Source organism: Anastrepha obliqua, chromosome 4, assembly GCF_027943255.1.
Source record: "Anastrepha obliqua isolate idAnaObli1 chromosome 4, idAnaObli1_1.0, whole genome shotgun sequence".
NCBI classification, from domain to species: domain Eukaryota; kingdom Metazoa; phylum Arthropoda; class Insecta; order Diptera; family Tephritidae; genus Anastrepha; species Anastrepha obliqua.
This window is the reverse complement of record NC_072895.1, coordinates 93,786,665-93,802,986: the sequence shown is the minus strand read 5'-3', so window position 1 is coordinate 93,802,986 and position 16,322 is coordinate 93,786,665. Positions and strand designations below refer to the sequence as shown.

General features: G+C 36.2%; 2 protein-coding genes across 4 annotated transcripts in view; both read right to left on the bottom strand.

Annotated features, from left to right (window-relative positions):
* Window positions 1-16,322, bottom strand: part of LOC129245699 (uncharacterized) — a 73,546-nt gene that overhangs the window by 38,612 nt on the left and 18,612 nt on the right. The gene's annotated exons all lie outside the window — the stretch shown is intronic.
* Window positions 13,078-13,870, bottom strand: LOC129245701 (trypsin alpha-like). Its single transcript, XM_054884043.1, has one exon. The coding sequence runs from the start codon at window positions 13,868-13,870 to the stop codon at window positions 13,100-13,102; it is 771 nt and encodes a 256-aa protein (XP_054740018.1). The 3' UTR covers window positions 13,078-13,099.

Genomic DNA, 16,322 nt, shown 5'->3' with positions numbered 1-16,322 from the left:
TGTGGGGTTAAAGGTTTATGTCCGGTTGCAGTGTGATGAAATAACCATTTGTTTAGGAATTTCTCAGAGAAAATCTCATAAAAAGAACGTAAAAGTCCACGGAAACTAAAATACCAAATTGTTCGCCAAACTATTCATTAGACGGTTGTAACAACTTTCACACTAATATAAGGTGACTTTCGCCACTTTCATGGTGGCTTTCTGGCGGTTGAAGCACACAAATTTATAGAATCAACAAAGCGCAGATTAAAGCAAAGAATGTGAGATGCCACACGTAAATGCATCGAAACACAGGGTGGTTAGGTAAGTAGATGAATGCTTTAGGAGGATTCAAAAACCACGATGTTTCCAAGCGACAAGAGAGAAAGTGCCGATTTACACACACAGACATCAGAAATGCAAGGATGCACTGGAAATTCTCGTTTGATGTTTCAATCGTACATACTTGTACGGGGTCCGCCACTCGAAGTGTAACCAACTTCAGCCCTCTCGCACAGCTGTTGTACGGGCATTAGCTGTCTGTTAGTTGGCTAAATGACAGTCCAGAGCAGGGGTGGGCAAATACTTTAAAGCGCGGGCCAAAATGAAATTTTCAAAATGTCTCCCGGGCCGGAGGACTATACCGCATATGCTTTGCACAAGCGGATGTTTTGGATGGAGTTTTTTCCCTGCCAATTTTTTTTTTGACAAAAACACTAAGTATCATTTCAATTTGAATAAAATATGTCACATAATTTTTAAAGAAATATTTTTATAAATAAATGCCTATTAGATAAACCAGTCAATGAAACATTTTATTTTGTTACTTATTTATGTCTTGATGATACAAATTATTTTATATTGACACATAGTTATTACAATTTAACATTTATATTGCATTTCGTAAATATAATAGTAAATAGAATTCAAAAAAGAAAAGAAAAACATCAAACGGTAAAATAAATATTTAAAGTTAATGCGAAACGTGAAATCTCGAATGTTCATCTGACATTATTTCTTCAAAATTGAGTTCCAAATCACTTGCAGCAATCCTTAATACCGAGTGTAGATTTTCGTCAGTAATTTGTGATCGATATTTAGTTCTTTCACAAATATATGTCGAACCAAATAAAACAAGGTATTTTTGAACATAGTTCAAAAAATTTTTGAAATGTTCATCATTCAAAGCGCCATAGAAAGCACTCAATTCGTTTGAGTGAAAATTTTCTTTTAGTAAAATATTTGATTGTAAGTGAATTAGTTCTAGTTGAATTTCAACAGGGGCTTCTTGCACATCGAAATTGAAAGGTTGGCTAATTAATGATAAAGGTTTTTCAATAGCTTTGAAATCTTGAAATCTTCTTTGGAATTCAGAATGCAGGTCTTGTGTTATTGTACTATATTCAAAAAAATCTGTATTTTTCAATGATTCTCGCCGTGCTTGCAATGAGGGGAAATGATTTAATAATTTATTATTAAAGTTTTCAGCAAATAAACTTAGTTTTGTCATAAATGCTTTGACGTTTGAGTGCATATTGAAAGCGAATTGTTTTTTCCCTTGTAGATTTATATTTAGTTCATTCAAATATTTTACGATATCTACTAAAAATGAGAAATCGTTTAGCCAAGCTCTATTTTGCAATTCAGGAAAATCATGTAGTTTTTCTTTTATAATTAAGTCATGTTTTTAATTATAACTTATGTTTTTCGGGTTCATAACTTTATTACTATTAAATTACTTTTGTATTTCAGTTTTAAATAATTTCATTTACATATAAATTTTTAAATTTTTTGCTTATTTATGTACATATTTCGTACGGATTGTGCTTATTTTTAGTATATGTAGGTGTTTACGAGTGATATAAGGCTATTGGGCAACCGCACACTAAATACTAACTTCAATGGTGGTGTGGAAACTAAAAATTCCAGACCTTTGATTCAAAAATACCCAATTCATGTTTCTACCGGTGTGGCAATATTGGAAAATGTTATAAAAAATGCACATTTTTCAGCGCTCTCACGAGAAAAAGAGTTTCACATCTAGTCATCTATGGCATATGCCGGACTCACAGGCATTTCGAACCTAGCGCGATCTCCTTTGTGTTTGACGAAAAAACCGCCCTGAGAGCGATCGTCGCGAGCGACCCGTGTGAAACACACGAGGATTGTTTCAAGCTCACGACATCGTCCACACTAGTGTAGTTAGCCGACCGCCCATTTTGATAAGACTATTATATATACAGTACGCACACTAATAATGCTGATGTCAACAAAATCTCATAAAAGAGTTTAAAAAAATTTATGTGCGGAATTTTTCAACGGGCCGGATAAAATTAGCAAGAGGGCCGGATCCGGCCCGCGGGCCGGCTTTTGCCCACCCCTGGTCCAGAGTATTGTTTACAAGCGCACGAAAGCATTTTGCGGAGAGTAAACGCGAAAAAAGAAAATCGGTAATCGATTTCAAACGTTAGAGTGTGATTGCATTATATTTGGCTGGAAAACCATAACCAGCGATTGTTCGTGAGTTCGAGCACCTTAAAGTAAATAAAGACTTTGTGTATCGCACCATTACTCGTTACAATGATACTGGTAACATCGCGAAACGTCATGGAGGTGGTCATCAAAAGACTGCAACGTCACGTGAAACAGTTCAAAAAGTGAAGAAGCGGCTTGAGCGAAATCCCCGACCACCGATGAAGTGCCCATCAAATGGCGAAAGAACTGAAAATATCTGACTCTAGCATCCGCCGCATACTGAAAAATGATCTCTAAGTCAAACATTACAAGATCCAAAAGGCGCATGATCTCACAAAGCAGCAACAAGTCGGACTTGGGAGAGCGAAGCAACTGCGAAAGCCGGTAAATTTTCCGAACATTGCGCTTTCTGACGAGGAAATTTTTCAAATTGAGCAATTCGTAAATCCACAAAACGATAGGGTTTATTTGACCGACCATTCATACGGGAATTTGGGTAATGATTTGGGCAGCTGTAATCGCAGATGGGCGCTCTTCAATCGTTTTCAACGAGCCTGGCGTCAAGGTAAATGCGAAATATTACCGCGAAAGTATTCTGAAGGTTGCTTTGAAGCCGTCGGCAGACAAACATTTCAGTGGCAGATCATGGACGTTTCAAGAGAACTCAGAAGACTGACTGAAGAAGATTGACTAAAAAATAACGTTCCGAACTTCATAACGTCCACACAATGGCTCTTAAAATTCACCAGACGCGAATCCGATGGATGGATGGGCGGCCGCCGTAGCCGAATTGGTTGGTGCGTGACTACCATTCGAAATTCACAAAGAGAACGTAGGTTCGAATCTCGGTGGAACACCAAAGTTAAGAAAAAAAAATTTCTAATAGCATTCACCTCTCGGCAGGCAATGGCAAACCTCCGAGTGTATTTCTGCCATGAAAATCTTCTTATATATTAAAAAATATCTGCCGGAGTCGGCCTGAAACTGCAGGTCCCTCCATTTGTGGAGCAAAATCAAAACGCATGCTACAAATAGGAGGAGGAGCTCGGGAACACCCAAAACAGGTGTACGCGCCAATTATATATATATATAAAACGATGGATTATTCTCTTTAAGCCAATTTGGAGAGCCAGGTCCGAATTAAAAGACTCACCAGTCTCGAGGCGCTGAAAAAAGTCATGGTCCGCGAGTAGGCCAAAATACCTGCAAATCACATTCGGGCAACTTGCGATTCGCTTCTGGACCGCCTCAAGGCCATAGTAAAGGCAAAAGGTGGTCATATCGAGCAAAAGTAAATTGATTCTTAATTTTGTATTATTTTCACACATTTTTTACTTTAAATTGAATAAAAGTAATTAATTTTTCAAACTATATTTTGGGAATTTTTAATTAAAACACTTCGCGTGCCGGACCCTGTATATGAGCACAAATATACATATAATAAAATAAGAGACCGCCAGTTTTGGACCAAACCTCTTTCTGGACTTGTGCTATACATCTTGATGTTTATTGCCCACAAATTGTAGAAAAACAGTTGGTGGTTTGCGTTGCATGCCGTGGGGCGATCATTATTTGAAGCAAATTTTTAATATTTCAACATCAAAGTGGAAATCGAAATTTTATACTGTTATTGAAATTTGCGCTTAGGATAGGAGTTGGGTACGGTGCTTCACTCGTCTTCATCCTCTCTTTCATTGTTCAGTCCACATTTCTCTTCTCTCTTGTGGCATATTCTTCCAAAGTTTTCGGTTCACTAAACTCTAACTGTGTTAGTTTCTTTTAGCCTTACGTTAATAATTATATAATTCTGCATATGAAGAAATTCATATAGAAAAACATTTTTTTGTTATCGCTATTGTTATAAAATATGGTTATTTAGATAACACAAAAATTTCTACCTGAATGAGACTAATATTAGGGGGATTATTGGTCAAATGGGCAACATCATGCAATTAAATTAGAGTAAATTAGTTGCTGCTTTCAAGCTAAATTTGTAATCAAATCGAAAACACCAATAGCAAAAAAGTGTTCTCTTACAAATTTGTTCATAACAATTCTAATTATTTCATCGACTAAAAATTTACAATTTGAACTCTTTCAAAACACCAAATATGGTCCGACAAATCGACGTAAGCCACTTTCATTCCAAACTCACTCAGTTGTGGAACCAGCAAAAGTCATTAGGTGTAAGTGCACATTGCATACCCCACAATGTGCCAAACTAACAGTTATACCATACGAAGTGAGTCAGTGGTTGGATATCAGTCAATCAACTGAATGCGATGAACTCGTACCGACTATGGAATTCGAGAGTTTCTGGGTCAAACAACAAAACCAAAGCGAATCGTGTTTACACTGCCGACGACGCTCACTTGCGTGATCACGATTAACAGCAACAACAGTCTTTATAAGACGAATGGAAATAAGTAGAACGAAATACAAAGAGTAAATAAAGTAATTGAAAATACGATTAAACGATTACCATGGAAAGCAATAATGAGTGATGAAATATAATGAAAATTGAGAAAATTTAAAATAAAGATTGAAAAACAAAACAAAATAGCGTAAAAATAACAAACAACACATCAATTTGCCAGTTTGTTGGATTGGCGATCGCGCCAGTGAGGAGTGCGGGCATGCACTCCGCTGCACTGAATCATTTCCACTTACAAATGAGTTTTGTCGGCAACATCAACTAATTGAATATTGTGCTGTAATTGATTTTTCTGATGAAAAAATAGCCGTAGCGTAACGAAAGGAAATCCATCGAAAGAGGGCCACAAAAATTGGAAAACTATGGGCCGTGTCTACTCGTATACCAAGCATATGCATGGTTGGAAATTTTCGATTCGTACAAAAAGAAAAATTTCGCTCAATATATTAAAACTTTCGATACGCAGATTAAAGCTGAAGAAGAAAAGCAACTGATTGGCAGAAGACATTTTTGTACTGTGAATAATGCCATTTCAAACAAGAAATAAATTAGTTGATTGAATTATTGAAATATGATCTTGAAATGAGCGACATAGTGGACATAAGGTCACCACATATGGATACGTTTTTTCTTTTTTTTTTTAACTAAAATTTGATTACTTTGTTATAGAAATATATTTCGTTGTATTGCAAAAATCACAAGTTCATGTTTCAAACTTTGTACAAAAATTTTAAACATTCATCCAATTTTCAACCAAATTTCACACTTTTCAATCAGAATTTGAACACAAATTGTTAAATATGCAGTATTATATTAGTTCTGGTATAATAAGGTGCAAATTTGTGTAAGGCGTAAATTTAATAGAATGAGGTAACTCTAGTCAGAGCATCCATACATGGTGAAACGATTTATGGGTGTGGCCAAGATCAGACCGTGTACCGGCTCTCAGTGTTTTTGAAGAAATCAGCTGATTGGCTGACGTCACACAGGGGATGGCCATAGTGAAACGATTTTTAGAGGTGTGACCAGGATCAGACTGTTAACCGGCTCTCAGCGAATTTGAACGAATCAGTTGACCGGGGCCGTTTGTTTATGAAAAACTGCAATTGTGTTGGTGATATATGAAAAAACAAATCAACACACCCATTACTTCGTTGCCGTCTCAACTGACTGATCGAGTGTGTGAATATGTGTGAAATGAGCGGGCAGAATTTTGCGGCCGAGTCCTCGGTGATGTGGCAGCCGAAGTTACTCGTATAATTTCGTTTTTCACCATTTCAGATTGGTCAAACCTGATAGCCTATCATCCTTGGTAACCATATACATATAAGATATAAGATACTCAACTGATGCGAAACCACGTCAAACCAGCTCAAGTCAAACCATCAGGACAAATCACGCATTGTAAATCCTGTCGACTCGTAGGAAATCAATGATTCAAATCGAATCAAGTCGTCAGAAAAAAATCAGATCAAGTAAGCTTAGGCCAAGGCAAATTAATTCATAGTAAATCAACTCCGGCGGCCGCCGGAGCCGAATGGGTTGGTTAAATCCTGTCGACGCGTAGGAAATCAATGATTCAAATCGAATCAAGTCGTCAGAAAAAAATCAGATCAAGTAAGCTTAGGCCAAGGCAAATTAATTCATAGTAAATCAACTCCGGCGGCCGCCGGAGCCGAATGGGTTGGTGCGTGACTACCATTCGGAATGTAGAGAGAACGTAGGTTCGAATCTCGGTGAAACACCAAAGTTAAGAAAAAAAAAATTTTTTCTAATAGCATTCACCCCTCGGCAGGCAATGGCAAACCACCGAGTATATTTCTGCCATGAAAAGCTTCTTATAAAAAATATCTGCCGAAGTCGGCCTGAAACTGCAGGTCCCTCCATTTGTTGAACAAAATCAAAACGCATGGCACAAATAGGAAGAGGAGCTCGGCCAAACACCCAAAACGGGTGTACGCGCCAATTATATATACATATATGTACATATATAAATCAACTCCACTTGGTTAAGTCAAGGCGTCAAGTTGTCAAACTAATTCGGTCTCGCTATTAATGGGACCACAGTCATTCCTTGCCTTGAGACAACATATCACCAAAGAAGAAATATAAGCTGGCACCAAATAATGGTACTACGTCAGACGAAGTCCTTACTGGAGCGTTTAATCAAAAGAGCTTCATGCAACTCATAACCCTTCCTAAGGACAAACTGAGATGCTCAATGGGATTCTCACAAGTCACTGCTAGTTACGCAGCTATCTGTATAGGCTCTGTCTTTTTTGCGATCAACTTCAATACACGTTCTTCACGATTGCGACGCCATAGCTAGAAGAAGTAATAGTCATCACGACCTGTAGCAGCCAGAAGAAAGGCACGTACACTTAACGCAACTCAGCTGCATATTAGGTTTACTTAGGGAACTGGGTTTCGATGAGGTATTGTGATGAGTAGAGGTACAACACATCTTCTGGTCGAAGTGCAAACCTCCAATTCTTCTGTTCCATGTCAAATTAAGTTAAGTAGAATAGCTAAAACAAGCTTACTAAAATCACATCAATCTGTCTGGTGGAAGTGAATTCAAAACAAATCAAGCCATCAGGTGAAGAGTCAAGCTAATTCGAATACAGTCAAGTCGAGCAAATCAAATCAGATCATATCAAGTCTTATCGTATTGTCAATTCAAGTCGATTTATAATTAAGAGAAATATTGTCATAAAGAGAAATCAAATCATGCCATAAAGTGAAATCAAATCAAGTCATAAACAGAAATCAAATCATGCCATACAGTCAAATCAAATTAAGTCATAAAGTGAAATCAAATCTGTAGAATAAAGAATCAGGTCAAGTAAAATCGAGGGAATCAAATCAAATCAAATCAACGGTAATAGCACAAGTCAGTCAAGTCATCACAGCAACTCAGGCCACGCGAAAATAAGGCCAGCACAGTGGCCATGCCAAGTCAATTAAAATCAACACAACTCAGGCCAAGACAAATCAAGTAAGACCTAATTTTATTAGGGGAGATCAAATCAAGGCAGCCATATAAATAAAATCAAATAGACTTGTATCGGATCTGATGTCAAATCAAATGCATGACAAATTACTGTACATACAAGTTAAATCAAATCAAGTCAGATCGAGTTGAATCGGCAACTCAAACCCAACAAAGGCTTGTTTTTAAGGATACGATTATTTTCTTTAGAAAATTTATTAAATATTAAAAAAAGATAAATATTGTATTAAAAATATAAATAAACTTAATACATTAAAAATTAAAATATAAAAAAAATTAATATATATTAATATATTAAAAATAAACAAAAATGTAAATATTAAAAATAAAGAATAAACAAAATTTTAAGTATTAAATATTAAAAAAATTAATAGATTAAAAATTAATATATTAAAAATAAAACAAAAATTAAGTATTCTTATAAAAAATAATATACAATATTAAAAATAAAAAAATGTTAATTAATACTAAAAATAAAAATTTAAATATTAAAAAAAATATATTGTAATATATGTATTAAAAATTAAATTGTAAATTGTAAAAAATATAATATATTAAAAATAAAAAAATTAATATATTAAAAATAAAAAACTGTTAATACTAAAAATAAAAATTTAAATATTAAAAAATATATTATATTGTAATATATTAAAAATTAAATATTATTGTAAAAAAAATAATATATTAAAAATAAAAACAAAATACATTAAATAAAAATTTGAGTTCTGTTTTATATATTATTTGTTTTCTTTTTGTTGTATTGAGTTTTGGGTATATTATAAGTCCTGAATCATGCTACTGAAAGTGATTTTTTATTGGGTAAATGAGTTTAGTGTTTTCGATACGCACCAAAACAAGAGCATGGCCCAATATGATTCCAGGATAAAAAGTGCGTTACCTCTTGGTTATTGGTTCATATATGTATATATATATTATATGGAAGTATATATGTAAATTTATTTATATACATATATCGATGGTTTTCGAGAAAAGCGACACAACTCAAAATTAACTCGAATTCGGAGTTTTGCCGTTAAAAGCAAAAATCAACTACAGAGTTTTTACATTTTTATCTGGAAAAGCGTCATAAGCGAATCTTGAAGCAATTCTGAGAGATGGCGTTAGTGTCGTTTTGTCAGGTAATCGAATTGGCGCGTCACTTATCTAGAAAACTGTCCCAACTCAGTATTTTGTATTTTTGAATTGTGTCACTTTTCTCGAAAACCATCGATATGTTAATGACTTTCATTTTTTATTATCAGCGAAACACTTGGAATAACAACGCCATATTGTTTAAAAAGCAAAGAATAAAAAGCAACAACAAAATCATAATTTATGTATATTTCTCCCCATTTATATGCAATGGAGTATTTGGTTACATGCAATGCGAAGCCTTACGCTGCCTTAAAAAAATTATTGCTTCAAGTGCAGTAACAGTGTCTGTAGAAAATATACAATAAAAATATACAGAAAAAATAATAAATTATAAATGTGAAAAACTTTGAAAAAATTGCTTTGTCTGCAATTATTTTCACTTACAACACAAGTCCGACAGCAGTGCTGCCACACGAAATGATCAACCAGCCAATGGTATAAAATAATTACAATAATAACACATGCAACAGTTAATGGAGAAAATGAAAGTGGTTTTATGCAGTTGTACGTAAGCAAAATACACTTTTGGTTTCAATGAAAATATGTATGTGGAGGTAGAAAAGTAGATAGGGTGAAGCGTAAATGGAATTAGATGGTGAAATGAGGCGGCTGACTGGCCCTCAAGAAGTCAATGGCTGCCAAATTATATTATGTATTTGTGCATACATACTTGTATGTAAGTATAAAATATATAAATACCAACATCTGTGTAGTTATACTATATACGAAATCCATGAAATTGGAAAGAATCACTAATTAAAGGCAAACAATCAGTTGAAGTGCTGCTTTGAAAATTAAGAAAAAATGTATACCCACACAGATACGAATTTTTAAATGTAGGCGCGTTTATGTATGCATTGTTAAAAAGTAAACTCCCTAATGAAAATTTTCGAAGTGTTTTTAGGAAGCAAACAAAAAAAGCCTGAACAAAAGCAATTTTTATTAGCTTTCTCAACCTCTATTAAGTTAGCGCTGTAATTTTTAACACAAGACAAATTATCTATCATCATTAGCTGTCACTTTTTAGTAATAAATCTGGTGTGGATAAAAATATGCAGCTTTCATATTTTTTGTATCAGCTGTAATGTAAAGTAATTTTTTTTTACTTTAATACCGGAAAGCTTTAATGAACATTATTTTACTTTAAACTAGCACCAAAGTTACTGAATTTACACAAAATGAATAACAAATTACCGCAATAGACAGATAAATAGCACTCAAGACTAACTTCAGCTCTAACTTCATTTTCTTCATTATAGAACATATAAATAACATTTTATTCTTTGCAAAAACAATAAATTTATTTATAATATAAAATTTAATTTCATAAAACAAATGTTTGTCCGTCCGCTTATGCCTTTCTAATCATTACACAGGTCTGCAAAAAAATGGGTTCGGAATGTTCTATAAAAGTGTAGTGTCATTTCCGAAGTAATTTTTTGCGTAGAATCCGAATCCGGGGTTTAAATTGCTCTATCCCGTCAGGACTTTGAGATATCCTAACCTAAAAGTGCAAAAAACGCTGTTTTTGCCCATTTTTGATCGGTATTAATGCTGGTTCCTAAATAAACGAAGTCTTTTACAACCTGGAAATTATAGCTGTCTACAGTGACATGAGTGCCGATACGCGAGTGCGCCGACTGTTTGTTTGAAGACAGGAGGTACTTCGTTTTGCCTCGTTCACCACCAGACCCATTCGCTCTGCCCCTGTATCCAGTTTGGAGAAGGCAGAACTAACAGCGCGGTTGTTGAGGCCGATGATTGAGCTTTGATTTTTACGTCATAACCATAAACCCACGATTCGTCACCAGTTATGACCCTCTGGGGCAAATTTGGGTCGTCGCGGACAGAGTCCAACATCTCATTAACTTCTCTAAGGGTGATTCGACGATTGGCCAATACCATTTTCTTCACTTCATCAATTTTTTCCTCTGTTGTTGAAGTGCTCGGGCGTCCGGCACGCTTTTCGTCGTTCACATCTCCTCGGCCTTCTGAGAACATTTTGTACCACCGATAAACGTTGCTTTGGTCCAAAGTAGCTTCTCCGTATGATGCAGCCAACATTCGGAATGCATCTGCGCACTTAATTTCATTTTTCACACAAAATTTGATACAGGTCCTTTAGTTCATCTTTTTGAATAGGTAAAAATCGAAAACGAGCAGAAACACGTGCAAGCAAAGCAGCTGTCAACAATTAACTGAACATTCAAAATGGCCGAACTCGTCGGCATGAGTGAGAGACATCATTACCATCACATCGCCACAAAAAAATCGAAGTTCGAATATACGTAACCTGTGAAAATTCAAAATTCGCGATACTTTTTGAACACACCTCGTACATATATAAATTATGTACTTATGTAAATGATGATTCATGTCAAGTCAAATTCAACTGATTACTTTTAACTCTTTATTATTAGAAAGTGCATTCAAATTACTATAAAAATCAAAAAAAGCAGGTTGATACAGTTCAGTAACCTTGAGGTTAGTATGAAATAAATGCCGCTTACTTAATTAATTTATGGGAATCAGTAAATAAAATTAAAAAAAAAATTCAATATATTTAAATTATAATTTAGTCTTTTGAAGCGATAAAAAGTAAGGAAAACATTCAACTGTTTATTGAAAATTACTCCAATACAAAATAGCGAAGTTCTAATAAAAGTAAATATAATTCAAAGTGACACAAAGGCGCTAACAACTGCCAGCAACCCAAAAATGTGACAAAGGTAAGTGCACTGCAAAAAGCGAGCAACTAGTTTTTTTTTTGTGGCGCTTTTACTGTAGAGGCAGCTGGCAGAAAGGAGAGTCGACTGGCAGCCAGCACGTCATTAACACGGCTAATACCGGTTTCAGAATCTGGGCGACTATCTGATATCTCATTTTTTGACATTTCCACATGCGCCTCGTTGGACAAACATTAAACAGAAATACCAAATCAAGTTTGTAAAAAAAAAATCAAATACAAAAATTATCCGTTTTCTATGTGCAAACATATGTATGTATGTATGTATGTGCGAACAATATTTTAATGACCCCTTTGCAACGTTGGCGTTGATCAGCACCACCATTGAAAAATTTGGCTGTGCTGCCTAAATAGCTTTTCGTTGTCGCTTGAAGGGAAAATTTGCGCGATTGCGCAAAAGAGAAAGGCATTTACCTTTGCCACAACATCATCAGTTACCAGCTACGTAGTCGGCGCATTGACTGCCTGTTTGGCTAACAAAGAAAAGGTAGGCAATGAAGCGTTCAATGATCTCTGGAAAGTAAAGAAATAAAAATACAATACATACAAAATACAGACACCACTTAAAACAAAGAGATGTTAAAAACACGTAGATCATGTAAACTTAGCGATCCAAGACAACGAATAAACGTGACGATGAAAGTGGGCTGAGCTAGTGTTGGGAAGTGCTCGCATTCGTGGGCATATCTGCCCACTGTTGATGACGTTGCCAGCGATTGGAGCAAGGTGTTGGCAGCTGAGTAAATAAATGCAAAAATAAAGCGAACATTTGCTAAAATTATTGCTGCTGCGGGGCAAACAAATGCTCTTATGCATGAATTGTATGGAAGGAGATGTGCTAAATTTTCCGCAATAACAAACTGCTGCTGAGAGAAAAGCGTTGAGGATTAATAGCTTTTCGATTATTTAGTATACATGTATGTATGATGGTATGTATGTCCAAGTGGCGTTTGTGATATTTAAATGATTTTCTAATGTGATTTAATCAAGTTGAATTATTTTCCTGAATTCAACCTATAGAAATGAAGTCACATAAAATTTTAGGTTCCTATTTTTGAGAGACAGCATCAAGACGCAAACCAAAATTTAGAGGAAAAGTTTCTTTCAAAGATATATGTAACAATCTAGGAGTACTACTACTACCCAAATACTACTATTTTATTATCTATCAACTGACATTATTATTATTATTATTGCTTCATAATAATATTCCAATAAAAATGAAAATATTATGTTTCGAAGGAAAATTTTTAAATTTTATTCACTTGCAAATTTTTTATTGAGGCTATTTAAACCTTTAAACTGAGCTAGCGGCGCTAACCACCCACGAATTAAGAGCAGCCACGTCAGAGTACACACCGGGATAGTTGGAGTATGCACAACCGTAACCCCAGGATACAACACCAACCAACACTCCACCAGATACCAATGGGCCACCAGAATCACCCTGGCAAGCGTCTTTGCCGGAGGCAGCAGCACAGATCATGGCGCCTTTAACTTGGCTACCATAGCCATAGGAACTCGAAGCGCACTTAGACAAACTGACAATGCTCGTATCGACATACTGCAATGTGCTGGGTATGGATGATGCACCGTATGTTAGAGTACCCCAGCCGGACACAGCAGCAGCGGCGCCATGTGCAGGTGCAGAGCTAGCCAAAGAGATGGCTTTGATGGATGAGCTGAACGAAAGTGAAGAGGCCAAACGGATAACGGCAATATCGTTGTTATAGGAGCTGGAGGAGTAAGATTCGTGATTCTTGAATGCGGAGACCTGTATTAATACACCGCCGGAGTTCCAGTATGTCGAACCAGCGCGGACCTTCAGCACAGAAGCGCTAACCGATTGCAAACAGTGAGCAGCGGTTACAATGATGTTAGCGCTGTAAATCGATCCACCGCAAGAATGAGAGCCCGAACGCTGCAAGGATATTTGCCATGGGAAGGTGCTGATGGTTGTAGCAGCACCACCGACAATACGTCCATCCAATTGCGGGACGAGACCCTCAGGTACAGATGCGCCCAGTACGCAGGCGAATGCCGACAATAGAATCACGAACTTGAACATGTTTGAAAATGTTATGATAGCAGTGTTCTGCGGTTCATGAGCTTTTATAGCGTTTCCCAATGGCGAGCGATATGTATATCGCCTAAATATGCACGTCAGAGGTCTGAAGTTAGATATGTTGGGGAATTTCGATTTTTAAATTTTATCAATAAGATTTATAGGGAGGTTTTTTGGGACAGATATTTATGAATGGTGATTTTGTTATCATCGATACGAATACTGCGAATATAAAATACGGTAAACCTTTCATAAACTCTAAATGGGTAAAATCCTCAATAAATTGAGCGCGTGCCATCTAAACTTAGTCCTCTTACGCACAAACCTTTGATATTTTGCATAATTTTGTCAATTTATAACCGGTGTTTCAATATCTGCCAGACAAGTGTCGGCGCTAGTTGAGATTGCCTTGAGGCTGCCCGTGTAACTAAAACTCTCAATGACTTGTTTTCTTCTTTCCACTGACTGTTATTGAATTAACAAAAGTTAAACATTTATTAAAACTACATCCATATGAAAAAATTATGAATTCAAAATGAATAATAGAAATATTTGTTTGACTTCCAAAAAAAAAACAAGAGAATTCGATCAGTAGTTTTTCCGGTTTTTCAATAGTTGCTATTATTGACCAATGCTCCACCCTTTATTAAGATTATCTAACTTTTCTCTTTTTCTAGGTAATTAAAGCATTGAAATCATCGAAAGATATGCAACCATATTTTTGTATATCACTTTGACGAAGAACCTAGCCGATGACCCACCCTTTATTATGATTATATAACTTTTCACTTTGGAAACATTAAAATCATTAAAAGAAATACAACCATATATTTCATACCATTTTTAAGAATAACCTATCCGATGGTCCACCCTTTATTAAGATTGTATAACGTTTTACTTTGAAAGCATTAAAATCAGGAAAATCATAGAAAGATATGCAACCATATTTTTTTAATATAATTTTTACGAAAACCTATCCGATCACTCACCCTTCTTACTTTTGCTGAGCATTGAAAGCATGAAAATCATTGAAAGATGGGCAACCATATTTTGTATAGCATTTCTGAGAATAACTCAGCCGGTCCCACTCTTTTTAAAAGTTTTAACTTTATAAGCTTTCTGGCCGAATACGATTATAATTAGTTTTATAGAGAACTCTATGGTTTCTTCATCAAGGCTATACTTCAGGGTGAATCCAAGAACCAAATGCAAGATAACACAGGCCTGCAAAATCTCGCTTTTTTACAGTTTCTAAAACCGCTATGGGTGTTTCCTGAAGGTTTTTTTATCCTGAAAACGAATATGACCTTAAAAATGCTCCAGCACGTCAGGATTTTTGGCAATTTGAGGTTAAATAGTCAAAAAATGCAGATTTTGGCCATTTTTTAAATTTTTTTTTGAGCAAGGTAAAGTTTTTTTTTTTAATTTTCCACAACGGCCTCGCAAAGTACTACTCTTCAGCTTTAAAATTTAGAAAGGTTGAATTTGCATATCTAAAAGTCTCCAATTCAAATAGAATATCAGTCGATTGACTTTGACTAAATTCGAAACTAGACTGTATTTTTTTTTTTTTTTTTTTTTTTTTTTTTTTTTTTGTCGGGACAACTAGCAAGTGCAGCACTCAGACATTAATTGAGTCCATTGTACTACACTTGGATTCCCTTTTAATTTTCTTTAAATCTACCCGATCTCCGAAGAAATCTGAGTAGATCTTGTGGTGCCAAGGAGCCAAGATGGTCGCTTCTTAACACATCAGTGCCAAAGACCTCAAACCTGATTCGGGCGAAGGCGGGGCAGACACACAGGAAGTGGTCCGCCGTCTCATCCTCCTCTTCACAAGCTGGGCAGAGTACACTGTCTGAGATGCCCAACCTTTCCATGTGCTTTGCCCACAGAAAGTGGCCCGTCATTAGTCCAACCAGCCGTCTGCACTCCCCTCTGCTTAATGACAGAAGGGTTTGCGACAGTTGATCGGACATGACAGGTAACATCAGTTTTGTCCATCTGCAGCCTCTCTCAGCCTGCCAAGCTCGCTTGTGGGTAGTAGTTACCCATTTGCTAACCGTGGCCGTGATGGCCGCAGAGGGGAGTGGCAAAGCGGGCTCTGGGCCAAAGAAGTTGGCTTCAGAGCCCATCTTAGCTAAGGAGTCAGAGGTCTCATTACCCGCGATACCCACGTGTCCCGGGACCCATGTTAGCATCAGGCTGTTATGTCTGCCGACATAGTTCAGCCTGGATTTACAGGACTTCACTACCCCTGATGTGGTTTGAGGGCTGTCTAAGGCCATAAGCGCTGCTTGGCTGTCGCTGCAGACACAAATAGATCTGCCTCTCCATCGTTTTTCCACAACAAAGTTCATCGCTTCTTGAACTGCATACACCTCCGCTTGAAACACAGATGCATGCATTCCAAGAGCAAAGTGCAGTTTTGTCCCGCTGGATTCCACGTAGACCC